At 48.6% G+C, this 13,836-nt stretch overlaps 1 protein-coding gene across 1 annotated transcript in view; it reads right to left on the bottom strand.

Moving 5' to 3' along the window:
• Window positions 1-13,836, bottom strand: part of cacna1fb (calcium channel, voltage-dependent, L type, alpha 1F subunit) — a 33,825-nt gene that overhangs the window by 16,241 nt on the left and 3,748 nt on the right. The window contains exons 3-22 of the mRNA XM_017303214.1: window positions 11,343-11,443; window positions 10,518-10,623; window positions 10,006-10,145; window positions 7,557-7,711; window positions 7,332-7,484; window positions 6,433-6,629; window positions 6,253-6,356; window positions 6,021-6,172; window positions 4,541-4,612; window positions 4,327-4,408; window positions 4,059-4,085; window positions 3,831-3,991; window positions 3,529-3,754; window positions 3,249-3,456; window positions 3,060-3,180; window positions 2,861-2,936; window positions 2,737-2,785; window positions 2,612-2,672; window positions 2,027-2,129; window positions 969-1,098 (exon numbers count right to left, since the gene is read on the bottom strand). Of these exons, the coding sequence (XP_017158703.1) occupies window positions 969-1,098; window positions 2,027-2,129; window positions 2,612-2,672; window positions 2,737-2,785; window positions 2,861-2,936; window positions 3,060-3,180; window positions 3,249-3,456; window positions 3,529-3,754; window positions 3,831-3,991; window positions 4,059-4,085; window positions 4,327-4,408; window positions 4,541-4,612; window positions 6,021-6,172; window positions 6,253-6,356; window positions 6,433-6,629; window positions 7,332-7,484; window positions 7,557-7,711; window positions 10,006-10,145; window positions 10,518-10,623; window positions 11,343-11,443 (2,424 nt within the window). The remainder of the gene's footprint in view (window positions 1-968; window positions 1,099-2,026; window positions 2,130-2,611; window positions 2,673-2,736; window positions 2,786-2,860; window positions 2,937-3,059; window positions 3,181-3,248; window positions 3,457-3,528; window positions 3,755-3,830; window positions 3,992-4,058; window positions 4,086-4,326; window positions 4,409-4,540; window positions 4,613-6,020; window positions 6,173-6,252; window positions 6,357-6,432; window positions 6,630-7,331; window positions 7,485-7,556; window positions 7,712-10,005; window positions 10,146-10,517; window positions 10,624-11,342; window positions 11,444-13,836) is intronic.

The following is a 13,836-nucleotide window of genomic DNA, read 5'->3' as shown; positions in this document are numbered from 1 at the left end:
TTTTGGTAAAGATGGCCGCCTCCTGGATGGATTTTGGTAAAGATGGCCGCCTCCTGGATGGATTTTGGTAAAGATGGCCGCCTCCTGGATGGATTGTAAAGTTGCTGAGAGCGACGCCACGGTCACCAGATGGTCAGCAGACAGGAAGAAAGCTAACAGCAACGGCACTGTCTGCAGCTTCTGACCCGGTTCTGACCCGGTTCTGTTGGGAGTCGGACCAGGAGTGATGAGGTTGGGTGTGATGCGTTCACTGACTCAGACTGCCTCAGGTGCTTAGATTCACCGCCTGGATTCTCCTTTTTATGACGTAAAAGTCGGACAGAGTGCGACGTTCAGATGGCAGACGGTTTGAAAACCGTCAGATTTGTTTCCACATGCGGAGCAGATCAGATTCATTTCAGTGAAATTTGGGCCGAGCGAAGTGGGTCACAAATCAGAACCTCAAGAAATCTGAGTTCAGAGACGAGCAGAGTCAGGAACAGAGACTGTGTGTGTGTGTGTGTGTGTGTGTGTGTGTGTGTGTGTATGTGTGTGTGTGTGTGTGTGTGTGTGTGTGTGTAATACCTTGTGGGGACGATTTTCCTGGCACATACTACGTTGTGGGGGGAAACCCTGTTTTTGGGTCAGGGGTCAGAGTTAGGACTAAGGTGTGAACTGAGTTTTGGTTGGCTAGGTTAGGCATGTGATGGTTAGGGTTAGGAAAAGGGTAAAGGTCAGGGTTAGGCTGTAGAAATGAATGGAAGTCAATGGAAAGTCCCCACAAAGATAGCCATGCAAATGTGTGTGTGTGTGCGTGGTAATTTTTCTTTCTCTCATTTCTGCCTCGATGACCCGGTTAATCACTGACCCGGTCCTCCCCTGAAACCTTGTGAAGCCCCGCCCCTCCCGATGCCAACCCAGAGGCTTACTGATGACATCACCTGTGACATCACAGAGCCGGGTGTCAGTGAGGAGGCTGTGGGACTCACGTTGTTCCTGAAGGAGTGCGCTCTGATTGGATCCTCAGCAGCCAATGAGCAGCTGCTGAGGATGATGAAGACGAGGATGAGATTGGTGAAGATGTGGTGATGAATGAGCGTGTGGCAGGCGACACGGATCCTGCGAACAGAAAGATAGAGACAAAAGAGTCAGGTCTTCATGTGGAACCAGAACCAGCTCTGGATTCTGGCATCTGTACGGATCAGATCCAGATAAATAAAAACTAAAGTTTCACCACAAGTAGAACTTTCTGAGGGTTCTGGAAGAACCGACCCGCAGAACCGCAGCACTGATGGTGCTTAATGAGTCGGTTTGTTTTTTCTTGGTCTGGTGGGGTTTGGGTCTCTGACCCGGGTGGATCTGTGACCCACCAGGCCCATTCAGTCGCTTCAATCTAAGGTCAAACTGACGCAGAACAAAAAGTGACCTCTGACCCTCCTGACCTCGGTCTGGGTTCGGTTGAAGTGAACTCTGGTTCTGTTTGCATGTGAACGCCAAGCGGACCAGAGACCGCTCCAACAGCAGGAAGTGAACTACAGCGCAGGGCATTCTGGGTAAATCCAACCAAAGCTAACATGTTAGCCTAGCGCTAGCAGCAGAAATGGCTCCTGGTCTTTAGCCTAGAGAGAAATCCTCCAGCCGCTAAAATCCTCCATCTTGTTTCCATCTGGTGAAGAAGGAAGTTGCTCTCAGTGTCTTCAGAGGTTTTTGTGTCGTTTCCTTCAGTGGTTCTTGGTGCAGCGCCCCCACAGGCCAGGAGGGGAACAGGTTGGTTTGACTCAGAGCAGCTGGAGGAGGAGCAGATGTTCTGGTTCCAGTAGAACCGGGTCTATGAGGTGGAAAAACCTTAGTCCTCTCAACTCTAAGAGTGAACTAAGGTTTACTGACTTATTTACCTTCCAGAAACTCATACATTTAAGTTAAATATAAAAAATGTGCAGGATTTCTTAGGCTTTGAGAGTAGAAGTCAGTTGACACAATGAAAGTGGCTGAAATGGTTTTTAGTGTGTGTGAAGGCCAGTGAATGCTGCGATGCTCACACACTCACGGGTTTGTTTTGCTGAGACAGAAGAAGGCGCTGCCGTCTGGGATGGGAAGAACTTTCTCTTTAGGAGGCGCAAGGTCGGCCATCTTCAGCTGGACGCCTCCATCTGAGGAGGAGAGAGGGCAAACATCTGCTTGGACAAAGAGCTCATTGTACTGACCTGGAGCTACAAGGTCTGCCTGAACCCTGGCGGTTCTGGTCTGCTTTTAGACCTGGGCCGGACCGATGGTTCAACCCTAACCCAACATCTCACCCTGGACCTCCAGAACTCCTTATCCCTGGAACCACTCATTAGTTCCCAGAATCCCTTTCTGGACCGTTCTGGAATATTTGCCCATTTGAACAAACCAACTGTGTCTCCAGAACCTGCAGGAACAGGGGATTCTGGTTCTGGTTCAGATCCTCACTGCCTTTTACTAACAGTTTTGGGTTTTAATTTGGAAAATTCGACTGGACCGCAGACTGAAGCAGAGATTCTGCTCTGGAGAGTCAGATGTTGTCTAACATGGCTGCAGAGAGCAGTTCTGGTTCCTGGTTGGTTCGATGGTTAATGGGTCATTTAGTCAGAACGTTACTGTGAGAACGGACCGTCTTCTCCTTCAGGAAGCTCCTCTTCCTCCTCATACTCTGTGTCTTCATCGATGTCCACCTGAAGAGACAAACGAGTGTTAGAAAAAACCGGGGACACGTCAGAGACCTGGTGACCTGCTGACCTTCACTTCTCCTTCGGCCTCCTCCTCTCCCTCGCCCTCCGTCTTCTTTCTGCAGAAGAGAAAACAGGAGACCATCAGGCGGGATGAAATCCAGGTTTTCCATCTCTATCTCTCCATCACTCACTCTTTCTTCTTGTCATCCCCATCGCCTCCAGCCAGATTGTCCACAGCAATGGCCAAGAAGACATTCAGCAGGATGTCTGATGGCCGATAAGGAGAAGATGCTTGGGGATTTCTGATGGATGGATGAAGACTCAGCTGAACACAGCTCTCCGATACTAAAGCATTTGATTGACCATGTGTTGGTTTGTTGCTATGGATACAGTTGCCACAGATGAAGAGGATGACAAAATAAACGCAGACGATCATCCCTGGGAACACAGGGCCGCCGTACGCCATGATGCCGTCGTACATGACCACATTCCAGTCCTCACCTGTCAGGATCTGACACACAGTCATCATCAGGCACACGCCCCCTCAGCTGGTGACATCACCTGCTGCTGCCATGATACCTGGAAGCAGGTGAGCAGCGCCTGAGGGAAGGCATCAAAAGTGCTCCGCTTGGTCTGTGTCTCATCGAAGTTAAACTTTCCTCCGAACAACTGCATGCCGAGCAGAGCGAAAATGATGAGAAAGAGGAAGAGGAGCAGCAGCAGGGAGGCGATGGATTTCATGGAGTTCAGCAGGGAGGCCACCAGGTTGGACAGAGCCGTCCAATGGCTGAGGAGACACAGGGACACCTTCAGACCAGGAGTTTGGGTCCCACCTGGAGGCCCAGGTGTGACCTCTCACCGTGTGACCTTGAAGATGCGCAGCAGGCGGACGCAGCGCAGCACAGCGATTCCCAATGGAGGCATGATCTCCAGCTCCACCAGGATGGTCTCGATGATCCCACCACACACCACAAAGCAGTCAAAGCGGTTGAAGAAGGCCACGAAGTAATGCGCCAGACCCAAGCTGTACATCTTCAGCAGCATCTCCACCGTGAAGAGAGACAGCAGCACCTTGTTGGCGATGTCTGCAGAGACGGGAAAAGACCGCCAGCATTGGTCAGAGAGAGGCCACCAGGTGGCAGCGCCGAGGCGGGCGCTTACCCTGGACTTGAGTCAGCCAGTCGGGCTGGTTGTAGTGTTCGGAGGCGCTGAGTGAAGTGTTCAGAAAGACCAGCAGGAGGACCAGCCAATAGAACGTCACCGATTTGACAGCGGTGCGACAGTTCCTGCGACAGACTCGGTTCCAGCGACGCAACGTCCGGCTGAGACAGAAAGAAGCCTTCAGCAACTGGTCGGCTGAAAATATGATTTTATTCTGCAGGAACTCACCAGCAGCTGATCTTCATCACAGAAGCACTGGAACACAACAGACTACGGTCAATTTACTGCCTGCCGGTGGAGCTGGATGATCAGGTCTTCTGGTCAGTGGTGGTTACTGCCAACTAACTAGCTAGCTCTGCTAACTCTAGGTCACTAATTATGAACATTAGTTCCACTAATGCTAAAGCGTTATACCGATATGGCCTTTAGTGGAAGCTAATGTTAGTAAAGTCTTGATTAAACTCTAAAAGTGCCAGAGAAAATGGAAGAAGGTTACCAGCAGGCTTGACAGCAGTTGGCGTGTTCTTCATCGATGTTCTCCGTGTTCTCTGAAGCCGTCTCACTCGCTGGAAGACTCGCTAGCAGCCAGAGACGGAAAGCATTAAGGTTTATTGTCCTCCATCGGTGTGTGACTCTTAGTGTCCACCATCCACTGTGGACCATTGTCTTGTCAGAGACATTCTGGACCTTTTCATCTGAAACTGACTCACCATGAGTGTCGTTGGAATGACTGAACCAGCCAAACTTCCTCTTCTTGTCGGACAGATCCCCCAGGGACGGCCCTGAGACACAGGAAGAGACAGAGTCACTGCAGATCACCCTGCAGAGGCTGGACCAGTTCGCTTATTCTCAGGTTGGGCTCCCTAGAATAAGCGATAAATTCTCGATAAGAATTTGCGATAAATGGGGAGCTTGAAGGTGTCTCATGGTAAATGGACTGGACTTATATAGCGCTTTATCCAATCATTTTGACCACTCAAAGCGCTTTACACTAGAGTCACATTCACACTCACAAACACTCACACATTTATACACTTTGGGGTTTAGTGCCTTGCCCAGGGGCACATCGACACATGGCAGGAGGAAGCTGGAATCGAACCTACAACCTTCCGATCACAAGACGACTACTCTACCCACAGAGCCACAGTCGCCCACACAGTCTGGTGGTGAAGAAGGAGGTGAGCCAGGAAGCAAAGCCTCCCGTTGATGATCCAGAAGGATTGACAAGCAGCTGAAACGCGTTTCCTCTACAGCAGGCATCCTCTCCTCCAGGCCTTCAGGGCCAGAATCCTGCAACGCTTAGGTACATCTCTGCTTCAACTCACGGGTCAGATAATGACGGCGTTAGGGGGACTCTGGAGAACTGGACCAAACACTAAGGAGGTGATTCAGCCATTTGGGTCAGGTGTTTTGGACCAGACAGATCTAACAGGTACAGAACAGCAGGACTGCACTTGAAGACTCCTGATCCACAGGGAAGACGGGCTCTTCCATTACAGGTCAGGAGAAGAGGTCCATCATGGAAGATGATGGACAGATGGACGGAGAATGATCCAACCAGAGCCTTCTCGCCATCCGTTACTGAGAGCTACATGTTTCTGAAGGTTCCAGAGAGAAGATGTACAGAAGTCTAGCTGTTTTAGGCGTGAGCATGTTGCTCATCAGAACCATGATAAGAACCTGAAGGTTGAGGACATCAACAAGCCATCAGAGTCTGATCCTCTCAGAAAGCAGCAGTTTTGGATGTGGACCTTGAAGGAGACCTTCAGTGTTTGTGCTTCTTGACTGTCCAGTCTGACCCGTCGTCGTTCACCATTCCCCTCTCTGGAGAGATCCATAGATAATCTACTGATGCCAAAGTGGACCTGAGGACGGCAGTATGGTTGTCCTGTGCGGACATAATTTTTTGACATTCGACTCCAGAAGGCACATCTGACCGCTTCAGCTGTGTTCTTGATGTTCTGATTGATCTGGATCTCTTTGTGGCCCGACTAATGCTCAGCCCAGTCATGTGACCAATGGTAAGCCATGTCACATGACCTGATTCTGCAGCTCTCTCCTTTGATCCAGAGAAAATCCTTAATCTGAGCTGATATGGAGTGCTGGGCTGAGTCTGGATTATCTCTCTCTGAACACCAAACTGTTGAACTGAAGGATGAAAACACCGACTCACTACAGAGTGTGACTTACGTGGGTTACCGTCCTCGTCCAGTTCATCCATGTCCTCCGCCTGAGTGATCCAGTCCATGTATCCACACAGATCCTCCTCCATCTGCTGCTTCTCCCGGAGCTTCTGGAAGTCTCCCCGGGCTTTGGCCTTCTCCCTCTCCTTACTGAACTCTCTGAAACATTAAACGCCTTTCATTTAGAGGTGACTTCTGGCCCGGTCCTACCTTCAGAACCTTCTGGGAGTTGAACTGACCCGCTGAGGACTCCCAAAACCAGATTCAGAACAAAGAACGATCCAAAAATCACTAGACTGACAAAATATACCCAGGGCAGCTCAAAGCCAATGGCGTCGTTCATCTGCAGAGAGAGAGCAGGAGAAGGATGAGGAGACACAACTCTGGGTACGGGAGGACAACTGGAGGTGAATCCTCACCCAGTACAGCACATCGGTCCATCCCTCCATGGTGATGCACTGAAATACTGTTAACATGGCAAAGAAGAAATTATCGAAGTTGGTGATTCCGCCATTGGGACCGTCCCACCGGCCCCGACACTCAGTGCCGTTCACGGTGCACTGGCGGCCATGTCCGGCGAACGCACACGGCACCGGCTCGTCCTCCACGTAGTTATCTGGAGACAAGAAGGACAATCAGTAGAAGTAAACTCACTGAGGAGACAAGAAGATGACGAGGCCATAGCCAACAAAGACAACACCCTAAAGAGATGACCGCCTGGGCGAGACAACTGACAGTAAATCAGCAAATATCAGGGTTTGACAATTGAATGCTTGTTCATTGAAAATAAAATGAACCCTTCTTTAACTGCAGATAAGGTATTGTCTAAGAGTGAAGACTCGGCCAGAAGCCCGCAGTGTTAGTCATGATCAGATGTATGGAGGATGTTTGGGAGTTTTGTGGTTTATTATTCCAGTGGTTGCTTCAGCGCCCCGAACCTTCCTGAATCAGGAGGCTTGTAGAATCAACATGGGAGTGTCAACCTGTAGGGTCTGCTGACTGTTCATTCTGCTGCAGCTTCCAAAGCCACCACAGGTTCCGTCCTCGCATGAAAATCCCTGCACTCAGGGTGAAGGGATCTTCAGATAAACATGTTTGGTGTTTTATTTCTTTGTTTTGGGCTCAACTGGTCGAACCAAATCTGCTAAAGGCCTCAAAGAGAGACGAACCAGAAGGGAGTCGCTCTTCATCCTTTCAGCAGCTGAACATTTAGGAACGATCTCCCAGACAAACCGAGTGAAAGTGTCTTCATGATTCTCTCTGGACCTCGTGGGGAGTGAGTGATTACAGGTGTGGCCAGTCCATTTGTGTACAGCACCTGCCCCGATGTAATAGCAGGTCCTGTGCATTCGTCCAATGAAGAGTTCCAAGCCAATGATGGCATAGATGATGATGACGAAGAGAACCAATAGAGCGATGTGTAGCAGAGGAACCATTGCCTTCATGATGGAGTTCAGGACGATCTGCAGACCTGAAGAACACAGAGAACTGAAGACATGTTGGACACACATTGTCCAGTCAGGTCACTGTCCAGGAAACTCACTGGGAACTCCAGAGACCAGCCTGAGGGGTCGCAGCACCCTGAAGGCTCTCAGAGCTTTGACGTCCAGGCCTCCCGGCTTCCCTGGCATGTGGTGAGTGGTTGCCTGCTCACCACTTGACTTATGAGTCATCGTCTCCAGGACGACACTGAATAACCTGCACAGAAAAAGAAACGGGAAACATCAGTTACATGTTGTGCTTCTGAAGGTGTGGCTTCTAGGAAGGAGGAGTCGGCATCCCCAGGAGATTCCTCCAGATGTCTCACTGTTCAGGTTTGCATCCAGTTGATATGTTGGTTTCTGATGAATGTCTGATCCCTGAGGTCTGAGTAAACTGAAACTACCCACCATGTGACCCTCCATCAACTGCTGACCTGGTAAAAACCAGCCCCCTTCTCTTCACTCTGCTCCGTCCAGAGGGTCTGGATGGATATTGAGAAATGTTTGTTTTCTGGAGGTGTAAACTCTGTCGAAGTTCAAAAAGGTTGTCTCTGGTTTCACTCAATCACTGGCCATGACGTATGTCATGCTAACCCTGTGGGGAGTAAGGTGACTACATCTTTGCCAGCAATAAAATGCTTAAATCATTCCTCTTTAATTGCTAGACCAGGCGAGTCGAATGTAGTTGCGCAGAAAGACGATGGAAAGGCTAAGAAGTCACAGGTCCAGGAGGGAAACCCAAACGTTCTCTCTGCAGCTCACCCTGCAGGATCCCAACGCTTTCCTGGATAACAAGGATAACCAGCCCCATCTTGGAGTTTTACATCCTCACCCATTGGGAAGGACCAGGAAAACCTCCAACTGGAGGCGTCCAGATGATCAGATGGAGCTGGAACCCTGTAGAGCAGCAGCAGCAACTCTACAGAGGAGACTCCTTCCAGGTGCTTGTGTTTTGGTTCTGGTTCTTTTAGTCCTGGTAGGCATCTCAGGACCATAGATGAAGCAGTGAACCCTTTTAGCTTGCCACCACAGATCCACTGAGACCTCCTCATCCAGGCGCAGCAGTTTACGTCCAGTCAGTCTCCTGACTGGACGTAAACCGTTGGGTGGACGACCAATGAACAACATCTCCTGCAGAATAGCATGAAGCAAACTCCAGAAGGTCCATTGCTGTCTCTGATGCAGTGAAGTGGAGCAAAGCATCCCCAGGCAGAGTTACCATGACAACAGGCTTCGTCATCACCAGCATCATCATTGTCATGTCTCGTCCTGCAGTGAGGACAGAGGATGAAGCTCCAGGTCTGCAGGACTCAGAGCTCCATCACTTCAGCGTCAGGATGGATGGATGGATGGATGGATGGATGGATGGATGGATGGATGGATGGATGGATGGATGGATGGAGGGAGAACATCATCTTTCAAGTCTGGACATGGAATCTCTGTTACAACCTCGGCAGCCATTGTTCAAAATGGAAATAATGTTTGCACTAAAATGGACAATAGCTTTTATCAGTAGTAGGCACAGCTGACAAAAAGGTTTTACCCAATAATTATTAATTCACTAAACAAGAATCTCTTAGCTGTGCTAACGCTAAACCGCTACACCTACAAACATTACCAGAAGCTAATCTCATCTTCTTCTCCTTCCCGTTGATGACTGGTGTGAGACTCGTGAACAGCAAATTCCCCGTTTCTGATTCTGCTGCATTTTATTACTTTATGATCAAAGTGGAAAACATGACTTGATATAAAGTTAATCCATTAATCCAAGTCATGAAAATGGGGAATATCTGATGGCAGTAGCTGGTTAAGCTCTCCAGCAGTCCTTAAAGGGGTCGCTCTGACCTCATGTGCACTTTTACAAGATTTTCATTTTTTGTGGTTCTGGGAACTGACGGTCTGACGGGACACCCCTATGTCTTCCCTGTTGTCTAACCGTGACATCTGGCTCAGGCTTCCTGAGCACCGAGCTACGACTACGGCAGAGTTAGAAGGCTTCAAAACGACAGCCATCTTAAAAGTTTCTGTTATCTTGAAATTAAAATGGCTGATGGGAAATCTGGAAAACAGTCAGTCTGAGTCTAAGCATGGTGACGTTCATGCTTGCATCCACACTTCAAAGATGTTTGCAGTAACATGCTGCACCATGACGGTGGCTGCTCTATAGGGTTCTGAAGAACTTCTGAGGCCAGAACCAGAACCACTGCAGTTACTCTGACATCCTAAACTCAGGTGTGTGCTCTGGGCTTTCCTCAGAGGACCGCTGGAGGAACAACGACCCCCAGCTGGCCTGGGAACCAACGCTTTGGGAGGAACTGGCCCCAGCGGCTGGAGAGAGGGAAGTCTGGGTCTCCAGGCTGCTGATGGATTTTATTCATAAAATCATTGAAAACTATGAATCACTTCACTTCAGATATATAAACTGCTGAAATAAAGCGGGTCAGAACCTGGGACTCACACACAGAAGGATTGAAAGACCTACAGAGACGTCCAGGTCTTCTGTGTTCCTACCCAACAATGACGATGACGAAGTCCAGTAGGTTCCAGCCGTTACGGATGTAGGAGCTGGGGTGCATCACCAGACCGTAGGCCAGGATCTTCAGGAAGGTCTCTATGGTGAAGATTATGAGGAAGACGTACTCCACTTGCTCCTGAAACACAGAACAAGGTCCGTCAGAACTGGACAGCAGAACACGTGATGGGTTCTGGTGACAGCAGAACATGGACTGGATGATGTCAGTAAAATGTTCAAGTCCGTTGGGTGGACGACCAATGAACAACATCTCCTGAGTTCAGCTGAGAGCGAGGCGCAGCCATCACTCCAACGGGAAGTGACTGAGTGAACAACGGGCTCGGTCTGTAGACGGAGGAGGACGCTGAGAGCAGAGAGAGCCGGAGCAGCAGAACAGAAAGTCCTCAGAGCCGATCACAGATCTGTCAATCATCCGCTGCTCCGGCATTTATCCTGCACCGCTGCCTCCACAGCCCCGGGTTCTCATTCTGGAGGTCAGGCCTTCTCTCACCAGGTCATGGTTGGTGGAGTTGGAGTCGTCTTCAGGAAATGGTTTGGAAACTCCCAGAGCCACGCAGTTAGCAAAGATGGCTAACAGGATGAAGATATCGAACGGTCTGAGAAACGAGTTCAGGAAGTTCTGAAGCCACCAGAGGAACTGCCTGATCCTACATCTGATCTGCAGCTTCCTGTCCAGCCAGGAGCCTTTAATTTCTGCCTCCCGCTGCTGGAGGACTTCCTGGTTTCTGTCCAATCACAGAGCAGATTCTTCAGCTCAGCATGGTTCTGGAGACTCTGGACCTGGAGGTTCTGATGACTCCCACAGAAAACAATAGCTGTGTTTCCATCAGTGTTTTTTATTCGCATTTTGAAGCATCACATTAAAGATGGTTGATGGAAACAGCAAAACTCAAACGTTTTGCAGTTGCTTGAAGTGGATTTTGGGTTTTCTGAAGAAGAGTTAATTAATGGGAGACGAGCCTTTTGCTGTTACTACAGCTGTGTGTACGTCCACATCTAACCAAATTATGCTAATTCACAATTAGCATAACATCTAACCAAATTATGCTAATTCACAATTAGCATAAGGAGATGGAAACACTGCTAATTCGCATTTTCTCTATTTGTGATGTTTTAAATGTTTGCTCAGATTTGCATGAAAATTGGGTGAAAACATCTCTGTAGAACCAGAACCACTTGCATGTGATGAGACCAGAGGGTTCTGATGCCAACAGAACCAGAATGACGTCAGGTTCAAACTGGGATTATAAAACAACGTGTAACCATGGTTACACAGTATTCATAATGTCCTGGCAGCTGATTGGCTGAAGGATACTTCCACTCGACAATGTGAAGTGCGGCGCGTCGGATCGGGTTGTTGAGCTTCAGACAGAACAACGCTCTGGGGGCCCGCTGGACCTGGTTGCTGCCCTGCACCTGAGGAGGAAGGTGACATCATCACTGACATCATCAGTTTCTATGGTAATGTATCCGGTGCAGGGTGAAGAGCCAGCACATCCTCCCAATGAGAAGGTTTTTCAGAACAAAACGGATCGGTTCTTCAGATGTTATAGAACAGGGGTCCCCAAACTACGGCCCGCGGGCCGGATCCGGCCCGCCTCCACATTTGGTCCGGCCCCCTGAACAATACCAAAGCATTCAGATTTTTTTTCATTTACCGTATTTTACGGACTATAAGCCGCTTATATGTGAATTTGTCTTCAACCACCAGGGGGTGCTTTAGCAGGAAGTGAATCATTGGGAGTCTGGTTACTTGCCGCCAACACTGAGGCCACAAGCAGCAAAATGAGTCAGAAACAGATCAGATGTCTTTGGAAAGTTTCTYTGCAAAKGGGAAAAGGCCCAGAGAAGAGACAGGAGAATGGATTCATCCCGGACCGGTAGGTGAGTCCCACATTACAAGCCGCTCTGCGTAACATGCGGCGACCGGCTGCTAATGAGGCAATGAAGCTTCAAGCTGCTTCGCCACGTAGAGACCAAGCAGGCTGTGGATATAAGCAACACTTCAGGTGTCATTGTCTCTCATCACTCCCAGATGAACCGTCTGGTTGCAGAGAAACAAGCTCAGGGCTCCGTTAGTCATTATCATGAGTTAAAATTTTCACTAAAGTAAAATGTTCGTTTTTGTGGCGCATCTGTATCTTATTTTGAAGGGATATGTAAACGTTACCATAGCGACCAGAGTCAGAGCGTTTGGATCGAGAGGAGATGAGTAGAGCTTGTGAGTCTTAAATCTGGTTTAGAGAGAAAGATTAAAGAATGTCGGCCGATTCTCCAAACCTCTGTGACCACAGAGCTGATAAAGTCCAACAGGTTCGATCAGTTCGTGTGTCCAAGGCAGGAGGAGCAACACGACCCGATTCCAGTCAGAACATCCCGATTCCAGAGGATAATCCAGGAAAACCCCCAACATGGCAGGAAATTAGAATAACCAACACGGATGACGATGTAGAAGCAGTAGTGATAGTTTGTGGAGTCATTTTAGAGATAAAAGACGTAACAAAAAGAAAAGGAGGTGGATGAAAGACGACGGAGCAGCTGCTCTATTTGCTGCTCTATGATTTGGAGGTGAATGTTTTTTCATAGTTAACATTTTTAACTGAATAAACATAATAATGACCTTTAGATTTAATAATAAACATTTCCACATATCATCTCCGATATGTCAGCTGTTTGGGATTCCCCTCTGCTCTGACGTCACCGCGCTTTCTGATTGGCTACCGTCACATTCAGCAGGTTGTTCTCGTTCCCAGTCAGGAAAAACCCACAGGATGAGATAAAAGGGCCAAGACAACCAAATAGGGAATATTCAGGATTTAGCGGGAACACCAACATGCAGAAGCCTCACCTGACCGTTCATCCCCCCCCGGTCCGCGGTAATAAACAGGTTGGGGCCACTGACTGGTTTAGCTGATGCTAGTAGCAACACGAAGGATCAGCACTTTTACAGTTACCGTTCGGAAACTACCGTAATCAGTTCAGTTAAATCTTGGCACCTTTTTCTTTTTCAACGTAATAAATGTGATATTCAGTCGACCTGTTATGACTCAGATGTTGGCTGTTCGCCCCTCTGCTGCTGCTGCATGGTGTGGAAAACCTGGAGCGGCAGAGATATCTGGGCTTAGATGTTTACTGGTTTAAAATAAAACTTTGGGGTTGTGGCTCATAGTTGGGAAAATACGGACTATAATCCTTCCTGGATTTGTCCTGTGAAGAACCCGGAGAGGATTATTTGATTGTGTTTTCTGGAAAACAATATATTTCTACATTTAGGCTCTCCTGCTATCGTCACACTTTTTCTGTTACAAACTGACTCCGGCCCCCAGCAGAGAAGGGAAACGTTACGTGGCCCTCAGGAAAAGGTTTGAGGACCCCTGGTGTAGAAGAACCGATTATCGTGGCCTCTGGGGCCACAGAATGTTGACAAGTTTCATATGTTCATAAAAATACAACTGACTTCAGTGTGACCACCAGATCTCTGGTTCTCATTTCATCCCATCATCATCGGGTCAGAAGAACCAGAACCTCTTGATGTCAGCAGAACACCGGCATGGGGTTTTGGTCAGGAAAGTGACTGAAACAACGCTGAAGATTTTATCGTTTCTCCAAATGAAGGACAGGTTTATCATTTCATATCTCAACTTCTCCATGGCATGTTTTCACTTCATGTTAGTGTGTTCTAAACTGAGGTTAGCGTGTTCTAAGCTGGTGTTAGCGTGTTCTAAACTGATGTTAGCATGTTCTAAGCTGAGGTTAGCGTGTTCTAAGTTGAGGTTAGCGTGTTCTAAACTGGTGTTAGCGTGTTCTAA

This window comes from Poecilia reticulata, unplaced genomic scaffold, assembly GCF_000633615.1.
Source record: "Poecilia reticulata strain Guanapo unplaced genomic scaffold, Guppy_female_1.0+MT scaffold_212, whole genome shotgun sequence".
In the NCBI taxonomy this organism is placed as follows: Eukaryota; Metazoa; Chordata; class Actinopteri; order Cyprinodontiformes; family Poeciliidae; genus Poecilia; species Poecilia reticulata.
The sequence above is the reverse complement of the archived record's forward strand: the minus strand, read 5'-3'. Positions and strand labels throughout refer to the sequence as shown.